Genomic DNA, 22,763 nt, shown 5'->3' with positions numbered 1-22,763 from the left:
GCTGGGGAAGAGCCTTGGATCCAGAGAAGTGGCTTACAAGAGAGGCTGGGCCACTGAAGGAAGGAAAGAAGGAAAGATGGAGGGATGGAAGGATATACATGAGCTGGAAGGCAAGGGTGCCACTTTGGGTGCAAGTTGGAGTAGAAGGAATGTGGAGGATCCCTGGAGAGCTGGGTGGGAACCACTCTGGGAAAGGCTTCATCGCCAAACAGAAGGCAGCTGGGTGGCACAGTGACTAGAGCAATGGACCTGGAGTCAGGGAGACCCAAGTTCAAATCCAGCTGCACACACTCACTAGTTGTGTGACTCTGGGCAGTGATGTAACTGCTGTTTGCCTCAGTTTCCTCATCTGTAAAGTAGGGATGAGAATATCTACCTCCCAGGGTTGTTGTGAGGATCCAGGGAGATAATGGTTGCAAAGTGCTATAGAAGTTAGCTCTTCTGAGAGCTTTTCTTGAGCAGGGAGGTGACATAGTTGGGCCTGAACTTTAGGAAAGTCACTTTCTCAACTGTGTGTGGGCTGAATTGGAGAAAGAGAAGACTTGAGCCAGTGAAACCCGTCAGGAAGAAGGCCATTCCATCACAGAAAGAGCCAGGAAGACCTCCAGGAACTGCTGCAGAGTGAAACAAGCAGAACCAGGAGAACACTGTACGCAGGAACAGCAACAGTGTGGATCGATCATCTGTGAGAGACTTGGCTGCTCTCAGCAAGGCGAGGATCCAAAACTATCCCAAAGGACTCATGATGGGAAAGGCTGTCCCCGCCATAAAAGGCGCTGACGAAGGCTGGCCGCCGAGGGAAGCACGCCATTCTTCACTTTATTTCCTCCGTGAATTTTTCTCTAGTAGAAGCAATCCGTGTCTTTTTTCACAACCTGATGAACTTGGAGATATGTTTGGTGTGATAGCACACGTATAACCTGTATCATAATGCCTGCTGTCTTGGGGAAGGGGGAGGGAGAGAACATGGATGGCAAAATGTCAAAAGTTATTAAAAATCATATTGGCATGTACTCTAGAAAAGACAGACAGACATTGTGATAGGCCAGGAGAAAAGTGAGGAGGGTCTGGACTCGGACTGTGGCCATGTGAGAAGAGGATGTATGCAGGAGAGTATGGAGGGGGAGTGAAGAGCTGAGGAGGACACTGCAGAAGCCTGGGCGCCTGGAAGGGGAACACTAGGGAGGAAAGAGAGTTTGGTTTGGGACTCCGTCCATTTAAGTTCTGTGAGGGATGGCTAATTTGAGATGGAGTCAGCAGAGACCAGGGCTGTGTAGATTATAATAGGAGTCAGTCCTTAGATTTTAATACAATTTACTGGGATTATTTGGCTAGGTGGAAGAAGAGAGATAGAAAAGGCACCCTCATATAACTTTTTCATGTGGCTCCTCCAGCAGACCTTGGCAGGGAACTTTGTAGGCAGAGTGTCAGAGACAGAGTGTGAACTTCCTGGTGAGCCCTTTTTATAACCTCCTGGCTCTCTTTCACCTGTCCTAACCTCTGGGTCAGGTTGACAGGAGGTGATATCACCTGTGCCACCCCAGAAAGGGGAGAGGGTAAATTTCCTTCACATAGTTTGGGTAAAGAAGTCTCATCTGCATAGGGGGATAATTGAATTCATGGGAGCTAATGAGAGACAAAGAGAGAGACAGAGAAAAAAGATAGAGACAGAGATAGAGAGAGGGAGAAAAGAGAAAGGGACAGAATTGAGAGGGGGAAAGGGAGCCCCATGTGTGGGTAAGAAGGATGGATAGAAGAAGTCTCAGAGGAAGGGCACTCAGAGCCCCACACTTGTGACCTGGGGAATTCTGCTGGAGCCATTGTCTCACCATCCTCCCTCTGTGGGCATCACTAAATTAACCCCTCTGTTCCTCAGCGGGAGGAGGCTGAAGTAGCCCAGCAGCTCCATTGTGGAAAGAAAAGGAACCAGAGAATATGAGCAGAACCCAGTGTACAAGCAGATAAATCAACAGAAATCATCATAAAGACAGAGGAAGAATGCGTAAAACCTTTAAGAATATTGAACAAATATATGTAATAAGAAAATGAACCAGTCTTAGCTGCTAAAAGAAAGAATTCTATGAACTCTAGAGATTTGGAACAAAAGCAAAAAACCTAGGCTGATTCAAAAGAGAAATAAAGCTCCTAAAAAAGAAAGTAGGAATGAATTTAGACAAAAAAATCAGAGTTCTCACTGCAGAGTTAAAAAACCCAAATAGAGGACAACAAACGGGACTTTTGTGTGATATGGCCTTCTCTCAAGAAGAAGTGGAAGTTTGAGAGAGAAGGGAAGAAGAAAGTCTGGAAGAAGAGAAACACGAGGCAGCTCCTTCCTTACAGGCCAGAGAGCACCCAGAAGAACCTGAAGTTAGGAAGTCATCCAAGAAGGGAGAAGTTTAGAAATCTGAACAAAATGGTTGTGGAGACTACAGAGGTGGAGCCAGCAGCCTTTTTTTTTTTTTTTTTTTGGTCCTGACAAGGCCTAAAGCAGTGAGACATTCCTGCAGGCCAACCCTATGGCCTCTGGAACTCTCTGGTCTGACCCTGAAGATCCCTGGTGGGAACCTTCTTTGGCTTCACCTCATTTAGTTTTGGGTTCACTGGGCTTTGAATCTGCACATCAGCCTTGGAGAGGCTGAGCCAATTCTCAAGTCCTAAGAAGTCACTTACCAAACTGCTTTTCCTTGGCTGCCAAGGGTTAGGGTGGCCAGTGGGTACAGCTGGCTAAGGCCTAGGGTCATTGGCATGGGCCTGACAATGGCTGGTCAGATGCTGCTGGGGTGTTACCAGCAGTCCAGTTCCCCTTGGGGGCGGGACAATTGAGCGAAAATGGAGTGAGAAGAGCCATAGACCGAGTAGGTTTGCAGTGGCTGATCTGAAGTGTCATCTGCTGATTTTAATTTTTATACCCTCTTTTCTTTATGATCTCATACAGGTTTTTTTCTTCCCGTACATAATTTACTAATTATCTTACTGTGGTTAAACAAAGAAGCAAGCTTGTCAAAAATTATTCATTATGGGCTGGCTTAGTTTGAACTTATTCTTTTCAGCCATGTGTAAGGTACAAGTACATCAGTTCCTAGCTAAACATAATATTTAATTATATTTTAACTAATTATATTATGTATATAGTTATGTTATACTATTCATTCCCATCATCAATCAAGGAGATAGTTATGGTAGTTGATTACATCCAATAAGATACAATAATATCAGTCTGGTCCAATGTTTTGTTCCCATGGTGTTTTTTCTGTTATAGGATCTCTAAGAATACAGTTCTGGTAGGGTGATTCTGTGCTAATTTGTCATTGCCTTAATTTCCTTGTGTTTCACTGTTTCTATGGTCTGTAGGAGTTTGGGAACAAACTCAGGCCAGGTATTTTCTTGCTGGGAACTTTAGAAACTTGCATTAACTCACTAACTGCTGGTTTTCTGCTGGGCTGATTCTAGGGGAAATTTCTATACTCTAGGGGGTTGTACAGGGGTTTATTTTTGGATAGTGGGTAGTCTTTGGCTGTGATTGTTCTTGCCATGAACCTGTATTGTTTTTCTGTGTCTCCTTTGAGCTAGATAAGGATATTGATTGCAATAATTTCAATGCAAGTGAATGTCACTGTAAAAAGAATCATACAGGGTAAACTGAGTGTGGAATCTCCATCCTCCTGACAACCTGCCATGCTGGATTGTCAGAGCTTGTGAGTAGCCGTGCTAACCTCACAGCCTCGATGGCTTCCGGCAAGATGCTCTGGTGGCCTTGGGGTAGCTCCCATCTCCAGATCTGGCTTGGACAGCAGTGCCGCCCAGCTAAGCGGGCTAGCCTAGAGAAGGGAGGAACATGAACCCTTGGGGAAAGGATGATTGTGAGAGAGTTAGATCCCACTAGAAAAGGAAGGAGATTTGGGGTTCCACAGGAAGGCTTATGGCCCCAGGAAGCTGTATAAGTGCTACAGCCTGAGCAGTTAGTGTCAGCATCCTGTAAGACCCCAGAGAGCAGTGGGAGCTGTGACCCCAAGGAGAGGCAATGTTGGCCCCAACACCAGGCCTGCTGCCCTGAGTCTCCAGACGAGGCCTCATGGGGCTCAGAGCTGGCCATGAGTGCCCGGCTTACCTGACTTGCCCTCATGGAATTGAAAGGGCCAGAGCAGCCCCGGGAACAATGATCAGCACTGTGGGGGACTAGGAGGCTGGGCAGACCTTTATGGGGGGACCCCTAAAGGAGGCATCAGCAGAGGCAGATCAAGGTGCTGGCTTTACCTGTCATTTAGAGCCCCCAGTTACCAGGCAGCCTTCAGAGCTCCCTCTGGTTTTCATGGCAGACCCCTCCTACCTTTGGGGTCCAAGGCTAAAAATATCTCCTGTCTCCACTGGGCTCCCTTGGCTGCTGCCAGGTCTGTGTCCTGGGCGGTCGTGATCACCCAGGCCTTGCCCCCTCCCCCAGCAAGGACAGCTGTCCTCTCCAGCAGCCAGAGGAAATCCCCTGCGGTGGGCACGCTGCCCGGGTGAGGCTGGGAGGGCAGGGGGATCAGCGGCCAGGCCCTGGGGTCGGGCTTCAGCACAGCTGGGCAGATGGCCGGCCCCTGCCTCCACATCATGCCCTGCATAAGCGCTCGGCCCCGGAGGGCTGCGCACTGCTCGGGGCCCTCGGGAAGGGGTTCGTGCGCCGCGGCTGAGTGGTGCTGGGTGGGCCTGCACTGACTGCTCTCCTCTGTGCCTGTCGCCCTCAGTCGTCCTGCTCTTCCCAGGAGAAGTTACACCAGCTCCCCTTCCAGCCCACGGCCGATGAGCTACACTTCCTGACAAAGCACTTCAGCAGTGAGAGTGTCCCAGACGAGGAGGGCCGCCAGTCGCCAGCCATGAGGCCCCGCTCACGCAGCCTCAGGTGGGTACCCTCCCTGGCCGGGGACCCCTGCCTCATGCCTGCCTCTCCAGCCCTCCCAAGCCCGATACCTGAAGCCCAGATGCCCGGGAAGGAGAGACCCGCAGAAGCTGGGCAGCGCAGGAGGGCAGGCAGGGGTGGGCTTGGTTCTTCCTCCTGCAGGACTGTCCCCTCCCACCTAGCTTCTGGTCATCTGGCCTCTCCAGGGGAATTGCAGTCAGACTATACCCCAGGGACCAGGGTTCAGGGTGGGGGGGGGGTAGGGAGGTATGGCTAGGAACCTCGGAACTCCCCCGACTCATGTGCACACACACAGCCATGTGCCAGGGGGCCATACACATAGGAGAGACACGAATTTGTTCCTGGCCTTTTCCGGTTCACGAGCGGAATGGCAGGGGGTTACCTGCCTCTGTGCCATCCTGCTTTGTCCCGAGGAAGAACCTGGCCCATTCAGGGTGGTACTGCTCCCCCGCCCTGAGGTGCTGCCCTCCTGGGATGGGCCCACAGCCTGCCAGCAAAACAGGGGCTCCTTCCCTTCTCTTTCAGCCCTGGCCGCTCCCCAATCTCCTTCGACAGTGAAATAATAATGATGAATCATGTGTACAAAGAAAGATTCCCCAAGGTAAGGGGTTGTGGGGGGTACCTGAGCAGGGTGGGGGTCGGTACGTGCTTATTCAGCCTTGACTGTGTGCCAGGCACTGGGCAGAGGCCGGGGTACAAAGCACCCCGTGTGTGGGCACAGAGTGCCATGGGGAAGGGCGCTTACAAAAAATGGGGCAGAGGGAGAGAGAGAAGGCCAGGCCTGGGGAGCGGCCAGGGAAGAAGCTCAGAGTCTGGATACGGAGGGTCTTGTTTGAGGGACGGCAAGGAGGCCGGTGTTAAAGGATGTCAGAGTTTGTGGAGGGAGAGATGGAAGAAGCCTGGAAAGAGGCTCTCGGTGCCAGCATCCACTGTGGCGGCAGCATCCCTGAGACAAGATGGCGAGGCTTGGAGTCCGTGGATTATGGCCTAGTGGACACCTAGTGACCAGGGCTACGCTCACTTTCTGGGGACCTCAGCTGGGGGCTTTCTTTGTCCTTCCCCCCAGCAAATGGAAAGACATTGTGAAGACTGAGAATGGGAAGATGGTGGTAATGGAAGAGCCCTTCCTATCCCCCAGGGCTGTTCCCACACATGTGAAAAAATCCTGGAGGCTGCTACGTGGCTCAGTGGATAGAGCCAGGCCTGGAATTGGGAAGACCTGGGTTCAAATGGGGCCTCAGACACTTCCTAGCTGTTGTGACTCGGGGCAAGTCATTTACTCCCCATTGCCTAGCCCTCATTGCTCTTCTATTTTGGAATCAAACACATTATTGTTTTTAAGCCTGAAGGTAAGAGTTAAAAAAAAATTCTGGCTATTATTTCTATAGCACTTTGAGGCTTGCAAAAGGCTTCTGATTTCATCTGACCCTCATAATGATCCTAGGAGGTGCAGATGCTATTATTATCTCCTTTTTACAGAGGGGGAAACCGAGACAGGCAGCAGCGGAGTCATTTGCCCAGGGTCACACAGCCAGTAATGTCTAAGCTAATTCAGTGTGGAGCCAAGGCATCTAGGACTAGGGAGTTGAGGGCCCCATTCGGCTCTTCCATCGTTGGAACAGCAGCCATCCCAAGATGCTTGTTGGCTTGACTCTGGGTGCCATATTGTTTACTGGCTATCCGTCATCTAGAGGATATTCAGAGGAAGTGCCTGGATGGCGAAGGGCCTTGAGGCCATGCCAGGCGAGGATCAGTCGAAGGAACTGGGGCGTCCTGAACCTAAAGAGACAAGATGCAGAGTTGAGGCAGCACGTGATGACTGAGAGGTCCCACTGCCAGAGGCAGGTGGGCTGCGGCAGCCTCGATGGGCCCCAGGAGGAGGCAGGAGATGGGGAGGAGCCCAGGGCTCACCCCTGTTTCCTTTCAGTCTGGGCCCAGGTTCCAAGCTAGGGAGGGCTACAGAGGAAGCCTGGAAAACCCCGAAGGATTCCCACCTCCCCAAGCCCTGATTTCTCTCCAGGCCCATGCCTGGGCCTAGCTGGGGCCTCTGGCCTGGGCCTTCCTGTCTGGGGGGACCCTGTACCCCACTGAGGTGTCCTTAAGCACACACGCAAGTTTCCAGCCCCTCCTGACAAGAGCTTCCCCCCCTTCCCCTAGGACCAAGCACAGGGGTTCCTGGGAAGAGAAAGGCTGTGGGGACCTCTGCCCAGAGGGTCCCCTCGTCCCTCTTAAGCCCACAGCAGGCCTCCCTCCTGGGCTGGAGTCCTAAACTCTGGCTTCCAGCAGATTGGGAGAGTCCAGAGCCCGAAGGGCTCTCTGAGAGCACCCACATTCCAGCCCCTCTCACAGGGCGGGGCAGGTGGGGTGTTGGGTCTGTAAGCTCGAGATGGGGCAGTCTTGGGAAGGTTGGCCGAAGGACTAGGGTGGCTCCTGGGCACTCCTGTGCCCTTTGGGGTGCTCCTGGACAACCTAAGCAGGGTAAAGTGAGGGAGACCTCAGAGGAGGGAAGCTGGTCCAAAGGGCCTGCCTCATCGAGCTGGGACCAGTGACCTTATTTTACCCCATTATAACTTGGAGAAGTTCTGATTGGAAGAATGTCTGAGAGAGCTCTCGAAGGGGACTCCCTTGGGGCGCTCCTCAGGCCCTGGCCGATGACGGGCCCTGCCTGTGCCCCTAAAGCAGGCAATCCACGGGCCCCACGGACTGTGTGCTGAGCCTCCGGGGCCAGGCTGGGGTACCCAGAAAGGCCGTAGCAGCCCCGGCCCTCCAGGGGGCTCGAGCTCTAGAGGCGTTAACTAGCTCCGCTTGCCAGAGGAAGCACCAAACCAGCACTGGGGAGGCTGAAGGGCTGCAGATACAGAGAGGGTCGGAGTGGGGGCCTCCGAGAACCTTCCCCGAGGCCCAAAAAGGCACAGAGCCCCCGGGAAGCCCAGGCAGACGTTCTGGAGAGGCCGCTTCCTCGGAATCGGAGCCGGCCCAGGCAGGCTGAATGGACCCACCGGCGGGCGCTCTGTGCTGGCACACAGGCACATCCAGAACCAAGACAAAAGGGCGGCGAGTCTCGCCTTGTGGGAGCTCCCAGGCCAGCCAGGGGAGTCCGAGGCTGCGTCCGGACGTGTACGTGGCTCCCCTCGGCTTAGGCTGTGCCGCCACTGTGGTGTCTACCATTCAGCTACCCGTGCTTACCTACAGGGGAAAAGGGGAAATCTGGAAAATTCCAGAAAATAAAAAACTAAACGGTTCCTAGGTTTCAGACTGCCCTCGGGCGAGTAGAGGCTGCAGTGTGGAGGCCGCCCGCCTCCCCTCCCTTCGCCTCCACGCGGTGCCCCCAGCATCCTCGCAACATCCTTAGTGCAGACCTTTGTCTGGGGAGGCCCCTGTTCATTGGACATTGCCGGGGATTTGCTGATGTCTGAGATTCCGGCCATCCATGGGGCGATCTGGGAACGTGTCCGGGGGGGCCCACTGCGTACCCACCGAGCCTGGATGCAGATAGGGGTGTTGGGCAGGGAGAGCCCCGCAGTGGGGGGACCCGGGAAAACAGGGGAGGAAGCGAGGCCTTCGTGAGCCGGGCCTGGGGGTCAGCTGTGGAAAATGGGGCGCAAAAGGGAGCCCCACTGACCTCCCCTCCAGTACCGGCTGTCTCTGAGCTTCTCTTTGGTCCCCAGGCCACGGCGCAGATGGAGGAGCGGCTGGCGGAGTGTATAGCCTCGAACGCCGCTGAGAACGTGCTGCCCTTGGCGGACGGGGCCCTGAGCTTCATCCACCATCAGGTCATCGAGCTGGCCCGGGACTGCCTGGTCAAGTCCCGCGATGGGCTCATCACGTCCCGCTACTTCTACGAGCTGCAGGAAAACTTTGAGAAGCTTCTGCAAGACGTGAGTGCCCGGCCCGGCCCGGGGGGCTCCTCGGCCTCGGCTCGGGGGGCAGGACCTTCCCTGACAAAAGCCGGCAGACTGGGCTAGGCCAGGGTTCTTCCCATTTCACAAACTGAGAAACTGAGGCTGCGAGAGGGGCTGGCGCTCTGGCCCAGCTCTCCTGACTGACAGCAGACGGCCAGGCGAGCCCACGGCCTCCGCAGGGACCTCCACTCGGGGGGTGTTAAGGCAGCACCTTGAGGCGTGCCGGGCCCGGAGTCGGGAAGGCCCAAGTTCAGATCCTGCCTCAGACCCAGGCCCATCACTTCAGCTCTCAGTGTTGCCACCTGTGAAATGGGGGCAATAACATTCGGGCTGCTGTGAGGTGAAAAGAGGGATTTTCAGAGGGCCCACAAACGTGAGGCGGTGACGGGCCGGATCCCAGAGCCCGGCTCACCCCCGAGGGCAGGGCTCAGCCCCCGCCGGGGTCCTTGTCCCCTTCCGCAGGCCCACGAGCGGTCCGACAGTGCCGAGGTGGCCTTCGTGACCCAGCTGGTGAAGAAGCTGATGATCATCGTGGCCCGGCCGGCCCGGCTCCTGGAGTGCCTGGTGAGGGGAGGTCAGGAGGGGAGGGGAGGCCCGAAGGGAGGCCTGAGGGGCTCTGGCTCATTCTCCCCCCTGGGCCTGCCAGGAGTTTGACCCCGAGGAGTTCTACCACCTCCTGGAGGCGGCCGAAGGCCATGCCAAGGAGGGCCAGGGCATCAAGTGCGACATCCCACGCTACATCATCAGCCAGCTGGGCCTCACTCGGGATCCCCTGGAAGGTAAGTGTCGCCCGCCTCGCCCAGGATGCTCTGCTCCTGCCCAGAGGAGGCGGAGCTGGGGCATCAGGGAGAGCTTCCAGGAGGAGGCGGCTCCCAAGCAGAGCCTGGAAGGCCTTTGGGGAACTCTAAAGGGCAGAGAGGAGGGGCCACATTCTGGGCCTGAGGCGTGAGGCCGCTGGAGATGGGAAGACCAGGGTGGTTGTGAGAGCCTGCGAAGGGAAGGCCGTGGCCAGGCCTGGAGTGGGATGGTGGCGGCCAGGTCGGGGGGCATCTGCGGCCCTTGGGAAAAGAGGAATGGGCACAGGAGAGGACCCGCAGCCACACAGTGAGGTGGGAGGAGGCTGGAGGGCTCGGGGGCTCCCCGGCGTCCAGGGGCACTCGGTCATCGCGGGAGCCTTGCTTCAGTCTTTGAATGCCAGGGCCGTGGAGCAGGAGCTGCCAGGTCGGAGGTCAAGGACCTTTGCCCCTTCCCCAGGGATGCCCAGAAGTTGCAGCTTTTGTGCCTTGTTCATGGGGAGGCCTGGAGTCTCGGGGGGCCCCCTGGAGCCCAGCACCCTCTGTCGGAAGGTTGATGGGCCTCTAAGTGAGGGCTTGTGGAGGCCAGGACAGGCCTCTCAGGAGGCCAGGCCACCCTGGGCTAAGAACTAGACCAGGATTCTCTGGTGCAGGGCCTCCCCTCCTCTTTTTAAACCCTGACCTCCCGTCTTAGGATCAATGTGGGGTATCAGCTCTAAGGCAGAAGAGTGGTCAGGCCCAGGCCATGGGGGTGAAGTGACTCACCCAGGGTCACTCAGCTAGGAGGTATTTGAGGCCAGATTTGAACTCAGGACCTTATGTCTCTGGGCCTGGTTCTATCTATTAAGCCACCCAGCTGCCTCCAGAGCCTGAGAGAGGAGACATTCCCAACAGACCAGAGTTGTCCTCTCTGTGGCTGCCCGGCCTCCACCCGCCCTGCCTCTCTTGTTCTCTCCTGACCTGCTTCCTGCCTGGGGGAGGCCTGGGTCTGGGTGCAGGGCCAGAGCAAGCCAGGCCTGAGATCTGGAGTGACCTTATGCTCACTGCAGCCCTCCTTTCCCCAGAAATGGCCCAGCTGACCAGCTACGACAGCCCGGACACCCCTGAGACCGATGACTCGGTGGAGGTAATGACCTTCAGGGGATCCCACAGGCTCAGCAGAGGGGGAGGGGAGGGAGTGGAGAGGCAGGGACTAGGGGCCGGCTGTGCCCGCCCTGGCCGTTTTACACAAGAAGAAACAGAGGCCAAGAGAGGGAACACATAGCTCAGGAGTGTCTGAAGTTGGATTTGAACTCAAGTCTTGTGACTCCAGCTGCCATGCCTTGTTGCTTGGACCTCGGGGCCTTTCTGAAATGAAGCCATTCCCACAGAGAAGCATTTCCACATCCTACATGACACCCAACCCCTGTGTGTGAAGCAAGTTGTCTCGTCTCAGAGTGTGAGGAGAGATGGTGGAATGTGAGAGTCTCAGTGAATGAGGGAGTGAATGAATGAATGAATGAGTCCATGAATGAGGGAGCAAATGAATGAGAGCATCAGTGAATGAATGAATGAATGAGAGCATCAGTGAATGAATGAATGAATGAATGAATGAATGAATGAATGAATGAATGAGAACATCAGTGAATGAATGAATGAGAGCATCAATGAATGAATGAGAGTGGCAGTGAATGAATGAATGAAATGAGAGTGGCAGTGAATGAACGAATGAATGAACGAATGAGTCCGTGAATGAGGGAGCGAATGAATGAATGAATGAGAGCATCAGTGAATGAATGAATGAATGAGAGTGGCAGTGAATGAATGAATGAATGAATGAATGAGTCCGTGAATGAGGGAGCAAATGAATGAATGAGGGATTGAATGAATGAGTACATCTGTGAATGAGGTTGTGAATGAATGAATGAATGAATGAATGAATGAATGAATGAATGAGCGAGCGTATGTGCAAGCCCTTATCCGGTGCCTCCCATGGCCAGAACTCTCCCACGCAGCCGGTAGACAGTAGCTGGAGTTGGGGGGCAGCTCCAGGGTACAGGTCAGAGCAGAGATCTGGAGATGGTTGGCTTTGGCCAGGGCTGGGGGCCGTGGGGGGAGGAGGGCCCAGGCTAGCCCTGCCAGACTCTCTCAAGGCCTCCATCCTGGCCTCTGTGTTCCAGGGCCGCGGGGCTGTTTTGCAGCCCAAGAAGACGCCTTCTGAGGAGGAGTTCGAGACGATCAAGCTGATCAGCAATGGTGCCTACGGGTAGGGAGCGGCCGGTGCCCCACTCTCGTGCTCCCCAGAGGTCTGTCTGTGCCAGCCCTGGGCTGAGGCTTTCCTGTCTGGGTGGAGCTTTGCGGGGGGGGGGGGGGCGCGTTTCCATCAGTGTTGGGCCTCCCTGCAGCATCAGGAAGGCTTCCCAGAAGCGGCAGTCCATCCAGGCTCGGCTTCCTGGGCTTCTTTTGCTTCCTTTAACTGGAGGAAAGCACACTCGCCTCCCTCAGGAAGTTCAGCTGGGCCTTGGGGTAGGTCTGCTCCATGCTGGCACAGCCAGTGTGAGACTCCCAGCAGCAGGATCGGGTCCGTGTGGGAAGGTCACTGTGGCCGGCCCCCACGGCCCCTCGTATTCTTCCCTAGAAACCGAGACGGGGTTCCCAGGCCTCCCTCAGGCTCTCCCTGGAGGCTTGGGGGGTCCCGGCCCTCTGTTGCTGAGGTGGGGTTCCCAGGCCCCCCTCGGGCTCTCGCTGGAGGCTGGGGGGTCCCGGCCCCCTGCCCTCCCCCTGAGGCCTCGCCGTCCCCGCAGGGCCGTGTTCCTGGTGAGGCACCGCTCCACGCGCCAGCGCTTCGCCATGAAGAAGATTAACAAGCAGAACCTGATCCTTCGCAACCAGATCCAGCAGGCGTTCGTGGAGCGCGACATCCTGACGTTCGCCGAGAACCCCTTCGTGGTCAGCATGTTCTGCTCCTTCGAGACGCGGCGCCACCTGTGCATGGTCATGGAGTACGTGGAAGGTAGGCCGAGCCGCGGAGCGCCGGGCAACGTCCCCGAGGGGGGCTGTGGGGGGCCGCGTCCGAGCCCAGCGCGGGGGGCGGCTCTCGTTGCAGGGGGGGACTGTGCCACGCTGCTGAAGAACATCGGGGCGCTGCCCGTGGACATGGCGCGCATGTACTTTGCCGAGACGGTGCTGGCCCTGGAGTACCTGCACAACTACGGCATCGTGCACCGGGACCTCAAGCCCGACAAGTGAGGCGCCAGGGGTGGGGGAGGGCCCGGGGTGGGGGAGGGCCGGGGCCTGAGCTGGGGCCTGAGCTGGGGCCTGAGCTGGGGCCTGAGCTGGGGCCTGAGCCGGGCTCGCTCCCTCTCCAGCCTCCTCATCACGTCCATGGGCCACATCAAACTGACCGACTTCGGACTGTCCAAGATCGGCCTGATGAGCCTCACCACGAACCTGTACGAGGGCCACATCGAGAAGGACGCCCGCGAGTTCCTGGACAAGCAGGTGAGGCGCCCACGGAGGGGCATGGGGGGACACGGGNACCTCCAAGCTGCTGCACCAGAACCCCCTGGAGAGGATGGGCACAGGTAGGCGGCGCCCGAGGGGGGGGCCGGGGGGGGCTCCCGGGCGGCCTGCAGCATGCCCTCCGCCCTGCAGGCAGCGCCAGCGAGGTGCGGCAGCACCGCTTCTTCAAGGACCTGGACTGGACGGGGCTGCTGCGCCAGAAGGCCGAGTTCATCCCGCAGCTGGAGTCCGAGGACGACACGAGCTACTTTGACAGTAAGGGGGCGGCCTTGGGGGCTCCCCTGGTGCCCCCTCCCTTGGGGTGGCTCCACTGTCCTGGGGGAGACGGGGCGCTCTGGAGGGTGGAGAGACCCCGTGTGGCCACCCGGGGGAGGGGCAGCTAGAGGGGGGAGGGGGTGTGGAGGGATGGGGGGGCAGGAGGAGGGGTGGCGGCGGCTCACGTTTCTGTGGCACTGAGCCTCCAGGAGGTGCTGCTATTCGCGATCCCCATTTTAAAGTTGAGGAAACTGAGGCACCCAGAGGTAGTGACTTCCCACAGCTGGTACGGCTCTGAGGCCGGGATGGAACTTGGGTCTTGGTGACGCCGGGCCTGGGGCTCCTCCCAGCCCTGGGCCTTTGTGGGCCTCTCCCCGAGCTCTTCCCTCCCCCGGCTGTGGCTGCTCGACCTGCTGTACCCAAAGAGGTGCCGTGGAGGCCGCCGGGCCGGGGCTCACACCCTGTTTCCAGGGCACATCAGAGGGGCCTCCTCTGGAAGCCCCCCAAAAGGGCTCTTAGATGAAACCCAGGCGGGCAGTGGTCAGCGCTGACGGGAGCCGAGCCCTTGCCCAGGAGGTCCCAGGCAGTCCCAGGCCCTCCTCACGGCTCGGGGTCCCAGCACCCACCCGCCTCCCCCAAAGCTCGCTCCTTCCCGGCTTGGCCGACCCAAGGGTTCCCCTCGCCATCGTTCTAGCACCTCCCCGAGGGCCTGTTCCATCCCGACCCTCCGGCCTGCGTCCTGCGGCTCCTGCGGCCGCCTCCACCATCCTGGGGCTCCTGTGGGGCAAGCGTGCCCCGTGGTTCTGTCCCGGCTGAATTTCATCTTCTGTGTCCAGCCTGATCCTCAGGGGCCTGCCCAGGGCTGAGGCAGCCCTCAAGGCCTCTCTGCCAACCTTTGTGAAAAGGGTGGGATGGCGCCGGGCCAAGGGTGACCCCTGGGACACTCCACCGGACACCTCCATCTGGCCCAGCCCTCAGGAGCTGCTCACTGGACGGCCCGCTGGGCGGCTCCAGACAACACTGGGCTGTTCTCTCTGGTGCCCTGCCAAGCTTTATGTGGGTTGCAGGATCTCGGGGGGCCCCTGTAGGCGGGCTCAGCGGCCCTGCCCTCACGAGCCACACAGAGGCTCACGGCCTCCTGTGCCCAGGCCGGCCCAGTTGGGCCAATGTCCCCCGCCCCAACCGTGGCCCAGCCTTCACCCCTGCTGCTGGCTCTTTCAGTCTGTGCCCCGGGGCTCCTCTTACCCTGCCTGTGTTGGCCGCTTCGTGCATGAGGTGGGGGCGGCTCAGGCGAACGTGTCTTGTCAGGACGAGGGCCACTGGGTGCCCGCTTCCTTCTGACCCATCCCACCGTGAGGCCTCGTGCCAGGCAGGCACCCCCCCCCAATGGCACCCCTCAGGCATCACCCTCTGCCCCTGGAAGTGGGGCGCAGGTCCTTCTTCATAGCAGCTGGGTGAGGCCCGAGCCCCAGGCACCCTCCGTCCACAGGGGCTCTGGGGGCCCCACAGATCTCTGAGATAGCCCACTCCCCCCCCCCCACGGGGCCCCTGCTAGCAGGGCTGAACCCTTCCTCAGTCTGGCCGTGTGTCTGTCCCAGCTCGCTCAGAACGTTACCGACATGTGGATTCGGAGGACGAGGACGATGCCAACGATGATGACCACGTGGAAATCCGCCAATTCTCTTCGTGCTCCCCAAGGTTTAGCAAGGTATGGGGGCCGGACCTGGTCATCCCACCATCGCCCCCGGTGGGCTAGAGATACCCAGAAGGCACTGCAAGGGGGTCCTAGCCTGAGGGAGACACAAAGGCAAAGCCAGAGCTGCCAGGAAGGACCTAGATCTTCGGGGGTTCCTAAAATCAAACGCGTCCATCAGGTGTTGGAGCCTGCATAGCTTTTGGGGCCCGCCTCCTGCCTCCTTCCCAGCTTCCCCTCCTCTGGGTCTCTCCAGCCCGTGCTCCAGTCCAGCCAAAGTGGTCTCTCAGCTATCCCCCCCCGAGAACGTTCCGTGTCTCCCGGAGCTTTTGGGGCCACCCTAGAGGGTTAGCCCCCTTTGGACAGGTTCCCCAGTGCCTGGCACAGGCTGAGCTTAACAAAGAGCCGGTGAATCAAACCTCTCGTTCTACAAGGAGGAAGTTGGCACCCGGAGTGGGAAGGGACTCGTCCGAGGTGCACCAGGTAGTGGGAAGCCCCCTGATTGGACTTGGGGAGGCCCTCGAGCAGTCGGGTGAGGGTGAAGGGAGCTGGCAGGCTCCCTTTTCCTGGGCCCAAGCCTAGGAATCGGGAAACCACCTCTTGGTCCGCTTCACTGACAGTCAGCACAGATGGAGCATCCTTGGAGCAGAAACGTGGGTCCAGCAAGTCAGCCTCCCTGGCTGTCTCTGCAGTCTGTAAAGCGGGTCCTATGGCAGATGAGGAAGCCAGAGGGCCTGCGGCCTCCCTGGCAGGGATGGAGGCCCATCTTCTCTCTGCCGGGCTGCTGATTCTGTGGTGCTGGTCACCTCCTCCCTCCTCCCCAGAAAACAGCGGGGTCGGACTAGACGGTCTCGGGACCTTCCGGCCTCTGGGTTTGGGCCCCTTCGGCCCAGGGCCTGCCCTTCTTCGGCCTCTTGTCCCCAGAGCTCCGGTGGCGTGCCTGCTGCCCCCTGCCCCATGCCCCGGCCTGAGCCGTCGTCTGCCACCCAACAGGTGTACAGCAGCCTAGAGAGACTGTCCCTCCACGAGGAGCGCAGGACGCCCCCCCCGACCAAGCGCAGCCTCAGCGAGGAGAAGGACGACAAGCTGGATGGCCTCAGCGGCCTCAAGGGCAAAGACCGGGGCTGGGTGATCGGCTCCCCCGAGATGTGAGTGTGAGGTGGGGGGGAGCGTGCTCGACCCATCCTGGGGAATCGCTCGTTGGCGCCCAGCCCGGAGGGGATCCCCACAGAGGCCATCTTCTCCCTCCAGGCTGAGGAAGCGGCTGTCGGTGTCGGAGTCCTCCCATACAGAGAGCGACTCCAGCCCGCCCCTGGGGGTGCGACGGCGCTGTTCAGGGCTGCTGGAGGCACCCCGCTTCCCAGAAGCACCTGAAGAGCTGGGCAGCAGCGCCCGGCAGAGCCAGCAGCTGGCAGAGGGTGCAGTGGCATTCCTGGCTCCACAGCCCAGAGAGGGTGGCCCCGGCCCTGCTCCCGAGCAGCCTGGAGAGCGCAAGGCCCAAGGGGACAAGGAACCAGGTCCGTCTCCGTCCGCTTCCCACCACGCTTTGGGGGGGCCCCTGTGGGCAGTAGGGGGGAGCAGAGGAGCCAGCAGAAGGGGACATGTGTGAGGGGTGCCTGGGGCCTTGGGCTCAGCCTGGCTGGGGTTCCAAGTTGCTCGGGGCTGCCTGGGGGTTCTGATCTCCCGCTGCTGCCCCCATAGGTGGGAGCCCCGTGAGCATCTGTGCCCAGCAAGGTCGCCGGAACAGCCACGAGGGCCTGGAGACCTCCACCCCCAAGGCCATCAGCGACCTGGCCGTGCGGCGGGCCCGCCACCGGCTGCTGTCCGGGGAGTCTGGAGACAAGCGCACGCCCAGGCCCGCTAACAAAGTCATCAAGTCGGCCTCGGCCACCGCCCTCTCCCTCCTCATCCCTTCAGGTGAGGGCGGCCCGGAGGCTGGCCCTGGGAACGAGCGGGCCGAGAGCCGGCGGCCTGGGCCGGCTGCACGCTTTGCTCCTCCCCAAGGCTCCGCGTCTGACCCGGTGCCCCACGTCACGGATGACGGGGACGCCCTCCTTGTGCCCTTGGTGGGGAGCGGGCATCCGGCGAGGGCCCTGCGGTCAGCCACTTACCGGACCCCTGTTTCTGCTCCAGACCACCACGGATGCTCCCCCTTGGCCAGCCCGATGTCCCCTCACTCCCAGTCTTCCAACCCCTCGTCCCGGGACTCATCCCCAAGCAGAGACTTCTCTCCGGCCATCAGCAGCCTGAAGCCGCCTATCGTTATCCACCGAGCTGCCAAGAAGTATGGTTTCACCCTGCGCGCCATCCGGGTCTACATGGGGGACACCGACGTCTACACGGTGCACCACATGGTTTGGGTACGTCCATGGGCCTCCGGGCCTGGCTCGGGCCCAGCCTGTTCGGGCCGCTCCCCTCTGGCCCCGGGAGGCCTAAGCCGTTCACCCCCTGCCGCGCCCCCCCCGAGTGGCCTGGGCAGTCCTGGTCACTCATCCCCGGCCGCAGAGAGGGGAGCCCCCCGGGAGGACGAGGCTGGGCAGAGCTCACGGCCGCTCTCTTCTTGGAGGCAGCACGTGGAGGAGGGAGGCCCAGCCAGCGAGGCAGGACTGCGGGAGGGCGATCTCATCACCCACGTCAATGGCGAGCCTGTGCACGGGCTGGTCCACACCGAGGTGGTGGAGCTGATCCTGAAGGTAGGGGCCTGGGAGCCGGCCTGGGGACGGAGTGGGGCTCCCTGGGCTTATGGGCCCCTGGGGGGACACCAGGCTGTCAGCAAAGGGCTGACCACAAGGAAGCATTTTACTTGGGCTCCCAGAATCCTCCCTGTCTTCTTTGAACCCCTTGGAATCTGCTTTTCCCAAATCCAGGGTGCCACATGCCACCCTGTGCCCAGCAGGAAAGAAATTGAATGGTGCCCTTTGCACTGGGGGCATCAGCCTTCCAGGGACAGTTCACTAATTATCCTAATTAATTACTCTGAGCATCCCAACCCAGAGACAGGGACAGAGGGACAGAGGGACAGAGGGACAGAGGGACAGAGACTTCTGCAAAACTCTTTTGTCAAACAATCCACAAAATCCCCCAGGATGAGGCGACATTGAAACCCTGTTTGGTGGCAGATGGCTTCTCAGCCCTCGCGAGCTCCGGGGGCTCGGCTCTGGGTTGCTGCTGCTGTCTTTATGGCCCAGGAGGTCTCTCCCCCCACACGGTGGCAGTCTGGGGGTGCAGCTGCCAGATCGGGCTCCTCTCGGACCCCATCCTCAGCCGGACGCTCGCCTCCTGAGTCTGCTTTTCTCCTCCCTGGACTCTGCCTCTAATGCACAGCGGTGGTGGGGGACCCCGGGTCTGCCGCCTCTGAGGCTCCCTCCAGCTCTGGCCAGACCCCCACTCAGGGCCGGCACTGACCCCCGCCCTCCCTGTGCCCCGCAGAGCGGAAACAAGGTCTCCATCTCAACGACGCCTTTTGAGAACACTTCCATCAGGGTGGGCCCCGCGCGCAAGGGCAGCTACAGGTCCAAGATGGCCCGAAGGAACAGGAAGAGCCGGGCCAAGGACGGACCCGAGAGGTGAGTGAGGCCAGCCCTGCGGGGGGCCCTCCTCTGGGGGGCCGAGTCCTGGCCTGGCATCCCTGGGAGCTGCCCCCAGGCATGGATGCACAGACACACAGCCAGGCCCGCAGCACTGTAGCCCTTCTCTTGACAGCAGGAAGAGGGGATCCTTGTTCCGGAAGATCACCAAGCAGGCGTCCTTGCTACACACGAGCCGCAGCCTGTCTTCTCTCAGCCGCTCTCTGTCCTCTGGAGAAAGCGGGCCGGGCTCCCCAACTCATGGCCACGGGCACGGCCACGGCCTGGCCCCACGCTCGCCCACCCAGGGCTATCGAGTGCCCCCTGAGGCCTCCCATTCAGGTACCTAGATCTGGCCTCTCCCAGAGGGGCCCCGGGAAGGAACAGGCCCCGAGGGAGGCCGTGGCCCAGGAAGGTCTCTGTTTCGGGGCTCTCCCCTTCTTCAGAGTCAGGGATGAGGCTGGACCTGGAGTTGGTCCTGAAGCCCTTGTAGCACTGTCTGGGGGGTGGGAGAGGAGAAAGGGACGATGCCTAGGGCAGGAGGTGAGGCGGGCTTCTCTCTGGGTCCCCCTCATTTCTGAGGCTCACTGTCTGTCTGTCTGTCTCTCCCTCTCCCTCTCTGACTCTGTCTCTCTCTCCCTCCTCCCCCCTCTCTCCTCTCCTCTCTGTCTCTGTCTCTGTCTCTGTCTCTGTCTCTCTCTGTCTCTGTCTCTGTCTCTGTCTCTGTCTCTGTCTCTGTCTCTGTCTCTGTCTCTGTCTCTGTCTCTCTCTCCAAAGTAGGTGGAAATTCTTCCCAAAGCAGCTCACCCAGTTCTAGTGTGCCCAACTCTCCAGCCAGCTCTGGCCACATCCGCCCCAGTTCCCTCCATGGCCTGGCCCCGAAGCTGCAACGGCAATACCGCTCACCCCGGCGCAAATCAGCAGGCAGCATCCCCTTGTCCCCCCTGGCACACACTCCGTCACCCACTCCTCAGGCCACATCTCCCCAGCGCTCCCCATCTCCTCTGCCTGGCCATGCCCTAAGCCCGGCCTTCCCGGGGAAGCTGCACTCCTCGCCGCCCCTCGGCCGGCAGATCTCCAGGCCCAAAAGCGCCGAGCCTCCCCGTTCCCCGCTCCTCAAGCGGGTCCAGTCGGCTGAGAAGCTGGGGGCCGCCCTGGGGGCCTCAGAGAAAAAGTTGTCTGCCTCACGCAAGCCTAGCCTGGACCTGCCGCCCTGTGAGGTCAAGAAGGAGCTGGGGCTGCCCAGCGAGCCCGGAGACAAGGCCGCGCTGCCCAAGGCGGCCTCTCGCAGCCTGGGCACCATCCGACACGACCGAGCCGAGCGCCGCGAAGCCCTCCAGAAGCAGGAGGCCATCCGTGAGGTGGATTCCTCGGAGGACGAAGAGGACACAGATGATGACGGCTCTGAGAATAGCCAGGATGGACAAGGACTGCGGCCCCGCCACCCCCTGGCCCAGGCATCCCTAGAAGGAGGGGACTTAGGCAAGTTCCTGCCCGCTCACCGGGCCCAAGAGAGTGCCAAAGAGTCCGGCCCCTGTGTGCCCCAGGACGTGTGGGGAAGGGCTCGGCCACCCCCAGCCACCTCCGGGACCCCGAGGAGGGCCCTGGCCGATGAAGCTCACTCTCACCCAGCCGTCTTGGGCACGGCGACACAGCTGGGACCTGACAAGACCCGGGCCCTGGGGGCCAAGGCGCTGCCGAGTCCCCCTGGCGCCCAGGGGTCTCCTCAGGGCTCCTTGAGTTCTGGGGGTCCTTGGGGTTTGGCCTCCACAGAGCCCCCACTCCCCCAAGGGGGTGGGCAGGCCCAGGCCTGTACCGAGCCAGCACTCACAGCACTTTGCCCATGGCCATCAGGAAGTCCTCTCCCCACCATCCCGCACCCCCGGCCTGTTCCACACTCTAAGGAAGCCCCCGGGAGCAGCTCGGGCCCAATCCAGCTTTGGCCTCTGCCCCTGCAGGTGCCCACCCTGGCTGAGGGTGGGCATAGCTGGGACACAGTCCCATCCCAAGCCACCCTGAGCCTTCAGCCTGGACCCAAGCTAGAGGGGTCCTGCCAGCCTAGCCAGCCCCAGGCCTATATCACCCCTAGCCTCAGCCCTGCCCCTTGCCCGCCTTGGGAGCCCAAGTGCCCCTGGGCACAGAAGGAGGAGCTGGCCTTGAGTGGCACCAAGGTGCCTGATGCTGCTGGCGACAGCAAGCAGTCTTGCCATTGCAAAGGGCACCTGCAGCCCCCCGGATGTGAGGAGCCTGGGCCACCCAGAGCTCTGCACGAACCCCATGACTGTCCCCTGGCCCACGATGACCTTCTGAGAAGAACATAGCGGCTGGGCCCGGGGCCCACCCCTCCTGCCCATGTAATATACACTCATGGAAATGACTGGTGTGCCCCTTTCTCTGTGGGGAGTGGGGAGGATGGGGGGCCCTGGCAGAGGGTCGGACCCAGTGCTGGTCCTCTGCCACACAGCCCATCCTCAGCCTGGCGCCCCTGTGGGCCAGCCCCGGGGCCCACACATCTGTGGTCAAGTCCTGGCTGTCCTGCAGCCACCAGAGCTAGGCTGTGGCTGTCCTCTCATCCCCCTCTGACCCCACAGGAGGTGGGGGCTGTCCCGGCACTCAGGGTGACCTGTACCACTCCCCCCCCCATACAGCTGAGCCCCAGGCCAGAGGAAGCAGGGAGCAGCCGCTCCTCACTGGGCTGGAGCTCTAGGAGGCCTTTAGCCTTCCCTTCGTCTCCTTGTCCAGGGGCTGTTCCTCAGAGCTGTGGGTGGAGGGGGACTGGGCAGGGGACATGGTTTTAATGACTCCCGTTTGTGTCTCAGGGAGAGCCTGGGGTTTCTGAGTCTCTAGGGAGGTTTGACAGACAGAAAGGTGGTGCTGAAGGGTCTGGGTTCTCCAGCTCTCTTAGCAAGGGGGTATCGAGGGGAAGGATGGAGACTTGTGGCATCAGCATAGTGGGGTGGTCTGGGCTAAAGCAAAAGTTGCATCTTGGAAGGAGGATGATGGGCATCCGTAGGGCCCTTCTGGGCAATTTCTGGATCGAAAGGATTCAGGAAGGCCCTTCTGGTTGTTGGGTGCTCCTGTCTGCTGTGTACCCTAGGTGGCCCTCCACCGATTCCCAGCCCCTCCTGTCTGCTGTGTACCCCTCCTGGCCCTCCACCGATCCCCAGCCCCTCCGCCTGCCTGCTTAGTGCTGGTGAAGCCCTTCTGGGCAAAGCTTTTTTTTTTTTAAATATGAAAGCAAGCAAGGCTCTGGTTGGCCCTAATGTTTACACCTAGGAGATGGAGAGGGATGCCTTCGGTGCTCCACAATCAGGACCCCACAGTAACCAGAACTGACTTTCTAGGAGCCTGGAAATGGCCAAGGTTGACCAGAAGGCAGGACCATGAACCATACCCCCTCCAGGCTGCCCTTGAACTCTGGGACTCCAGAGCACGGGTGAAGGGAAAGTGTCTAGTGACCCAGAGCATTAGGAGTGTTCCTCATGAGGGAGGAGGGCCACTACATACATGAAGCACAGGAGAAAACTCAAAGCTAGGACGAGACGCAGCCCTGCCCTCAAGTGGAGCTCACAAACTAGCAAGGAGCTGAGGGTCAGACCCTGGTAACCAGAAAGCACAACAGGCCACGACCAGTGGGTTCACCTAGGCTCTCCCCAATGTCGGGGGCCTTGGCAGTGATGCAGATTGTACTCCGTCTCCACCCACTCAGCCTGGGCCCCGGGACCTCCCCTGAGGCACCCCACCTCCTGGCCGGGGCCAGTCTTCAGCTTCTTGACAATCAGAAGGCTGTGGCTAGATAGATAATCAGCCATAGTTATCCCTCACCCACTGGGTGACCCAAAGGTGTTCTTGGCTCCCCTTCTCCCACGTCTTTGTATGTATTGTGTGAGGTAGCCCCCATCCCCACTATATACTCTTCCATGCCCCTCCATTCCCATGCTGTGGCTGTTAAACATAATGGAGTCCACAAAAGGACTCATTCTGGGCCCAGCAGCACGTGGGTAGAGGGAGGAGCATATGTTGGTCCACTTGGTTTGTCCCATGAGGATGATCCAGCCCCATCCCAGAGGGACAGCAGGGCTGTCTGGGGGACGACACCATCCCCAGGCAGGCTGCTTGGATCTGGACCCTGAGCTGGACTTCCTCCAGGACAGC

At 59.6% G+C, this 22,763-nt stretch overlaps 1 protein-coding gene across 1 annotated transcript in view; it reads left to right on the top strand.

Moving 5' to 3' along the window:
• The window catches only part of MAST2 (microtubule associated serine/threonine kinase 2), a 192,166-nt gene extending 171,211 nt beyond the window's left edge, over positions 1-20,955 (top strand). The window contains exons 9-29 of the mRNA XM_044674823.1: positions 4,725-4,879; positions 5,423-5,498; positions 8,566-8,775; positions 9,262-9,363; positions 9,446-9,578; positions 10,658-10,719; positions 11,753-11,838; positions 12,377-12,585; positions 12,679-12,817; positions 12,941-13,073; positions 13,105-13,156; positions 13,227-13,349; positions 14,948-15,057; positions 16,036-16,190; positions 16,294-16,559; positions 16,744-16,959; positions 17,176-17,402; positions 17,613-17,735; positions 18,472-18,608; positions 18,745-18,950; positions 19,389-20,955. Of these exons, the coding sequence (XP_044530758.1) occupies positions 4,725-4,879; positions 5,423-5,498; positions 8,566-8,775; positions 9,262-9,363; positions 9,446-9,578; positions 10,658-10,719; positions 11,753-11,838; positions 12,377-12,585; positions 12,679-12,817; positions 12,941-13,073; positions 13,105-13,156; positions 13,227-13,349; positions 14,948-15,057; positions 16,036-16,190; positions 16,294-16,559; positions 16,744-16,959; positions 17,176-17,402; positions 17,613-17,735; positions 18,472-18,608; positions 18,745-18,950; positions 19,389-20,929 (4,461 nt within the window). The 3' untranslated portion in view covers positions 20,930-20,955. The remainder of the gene's footprint in view (positions 1-4,724; positions 4,880-5,422; positions 5,499-8,565; positions 8,776-9,261; positions 9,364-9,445; positions 9,579-10,657; positions 10,720-11,752; positions 11,839-12,376; positions 12,586-12,678; positions 12,818-12,940; positions 13,074-13,104; positions 13,157-13,226; positions 13,350-14,947; positions 15,058-16,035; positions 16,191-16,293; positions 16,560-16,743; positions 16,960-17,175; positions 17,403-17,612; positions 17,736-18,471; positions 18,609-18,744; positions 18,951-19,388) is intronic.
• The last annotated feature ends 1,808 nt before the right edge of the window (positions 20,956-22,763 follow it).

Source organism: Gracilinanus agilis, chromosome 4 (assembly GCF_016433145.1).
Source record: "Gracilinanus agilis isolate LMUSP501 chromosome 4, AgileGrace, whole genome shotgun sequence".
NCBI classification, from domain to species: domain Eukaryota; kingdom Metazoa; phylum Chordata; class Mammalia; order Didelphimorphia; family Didelphidae; genus Gracilinanus; species Gracilinanus agilis.
Note: the sequence above shows the minus strand (reverse complement) of the source record. Positions and strands in the feature narration are given on the sequence as shown.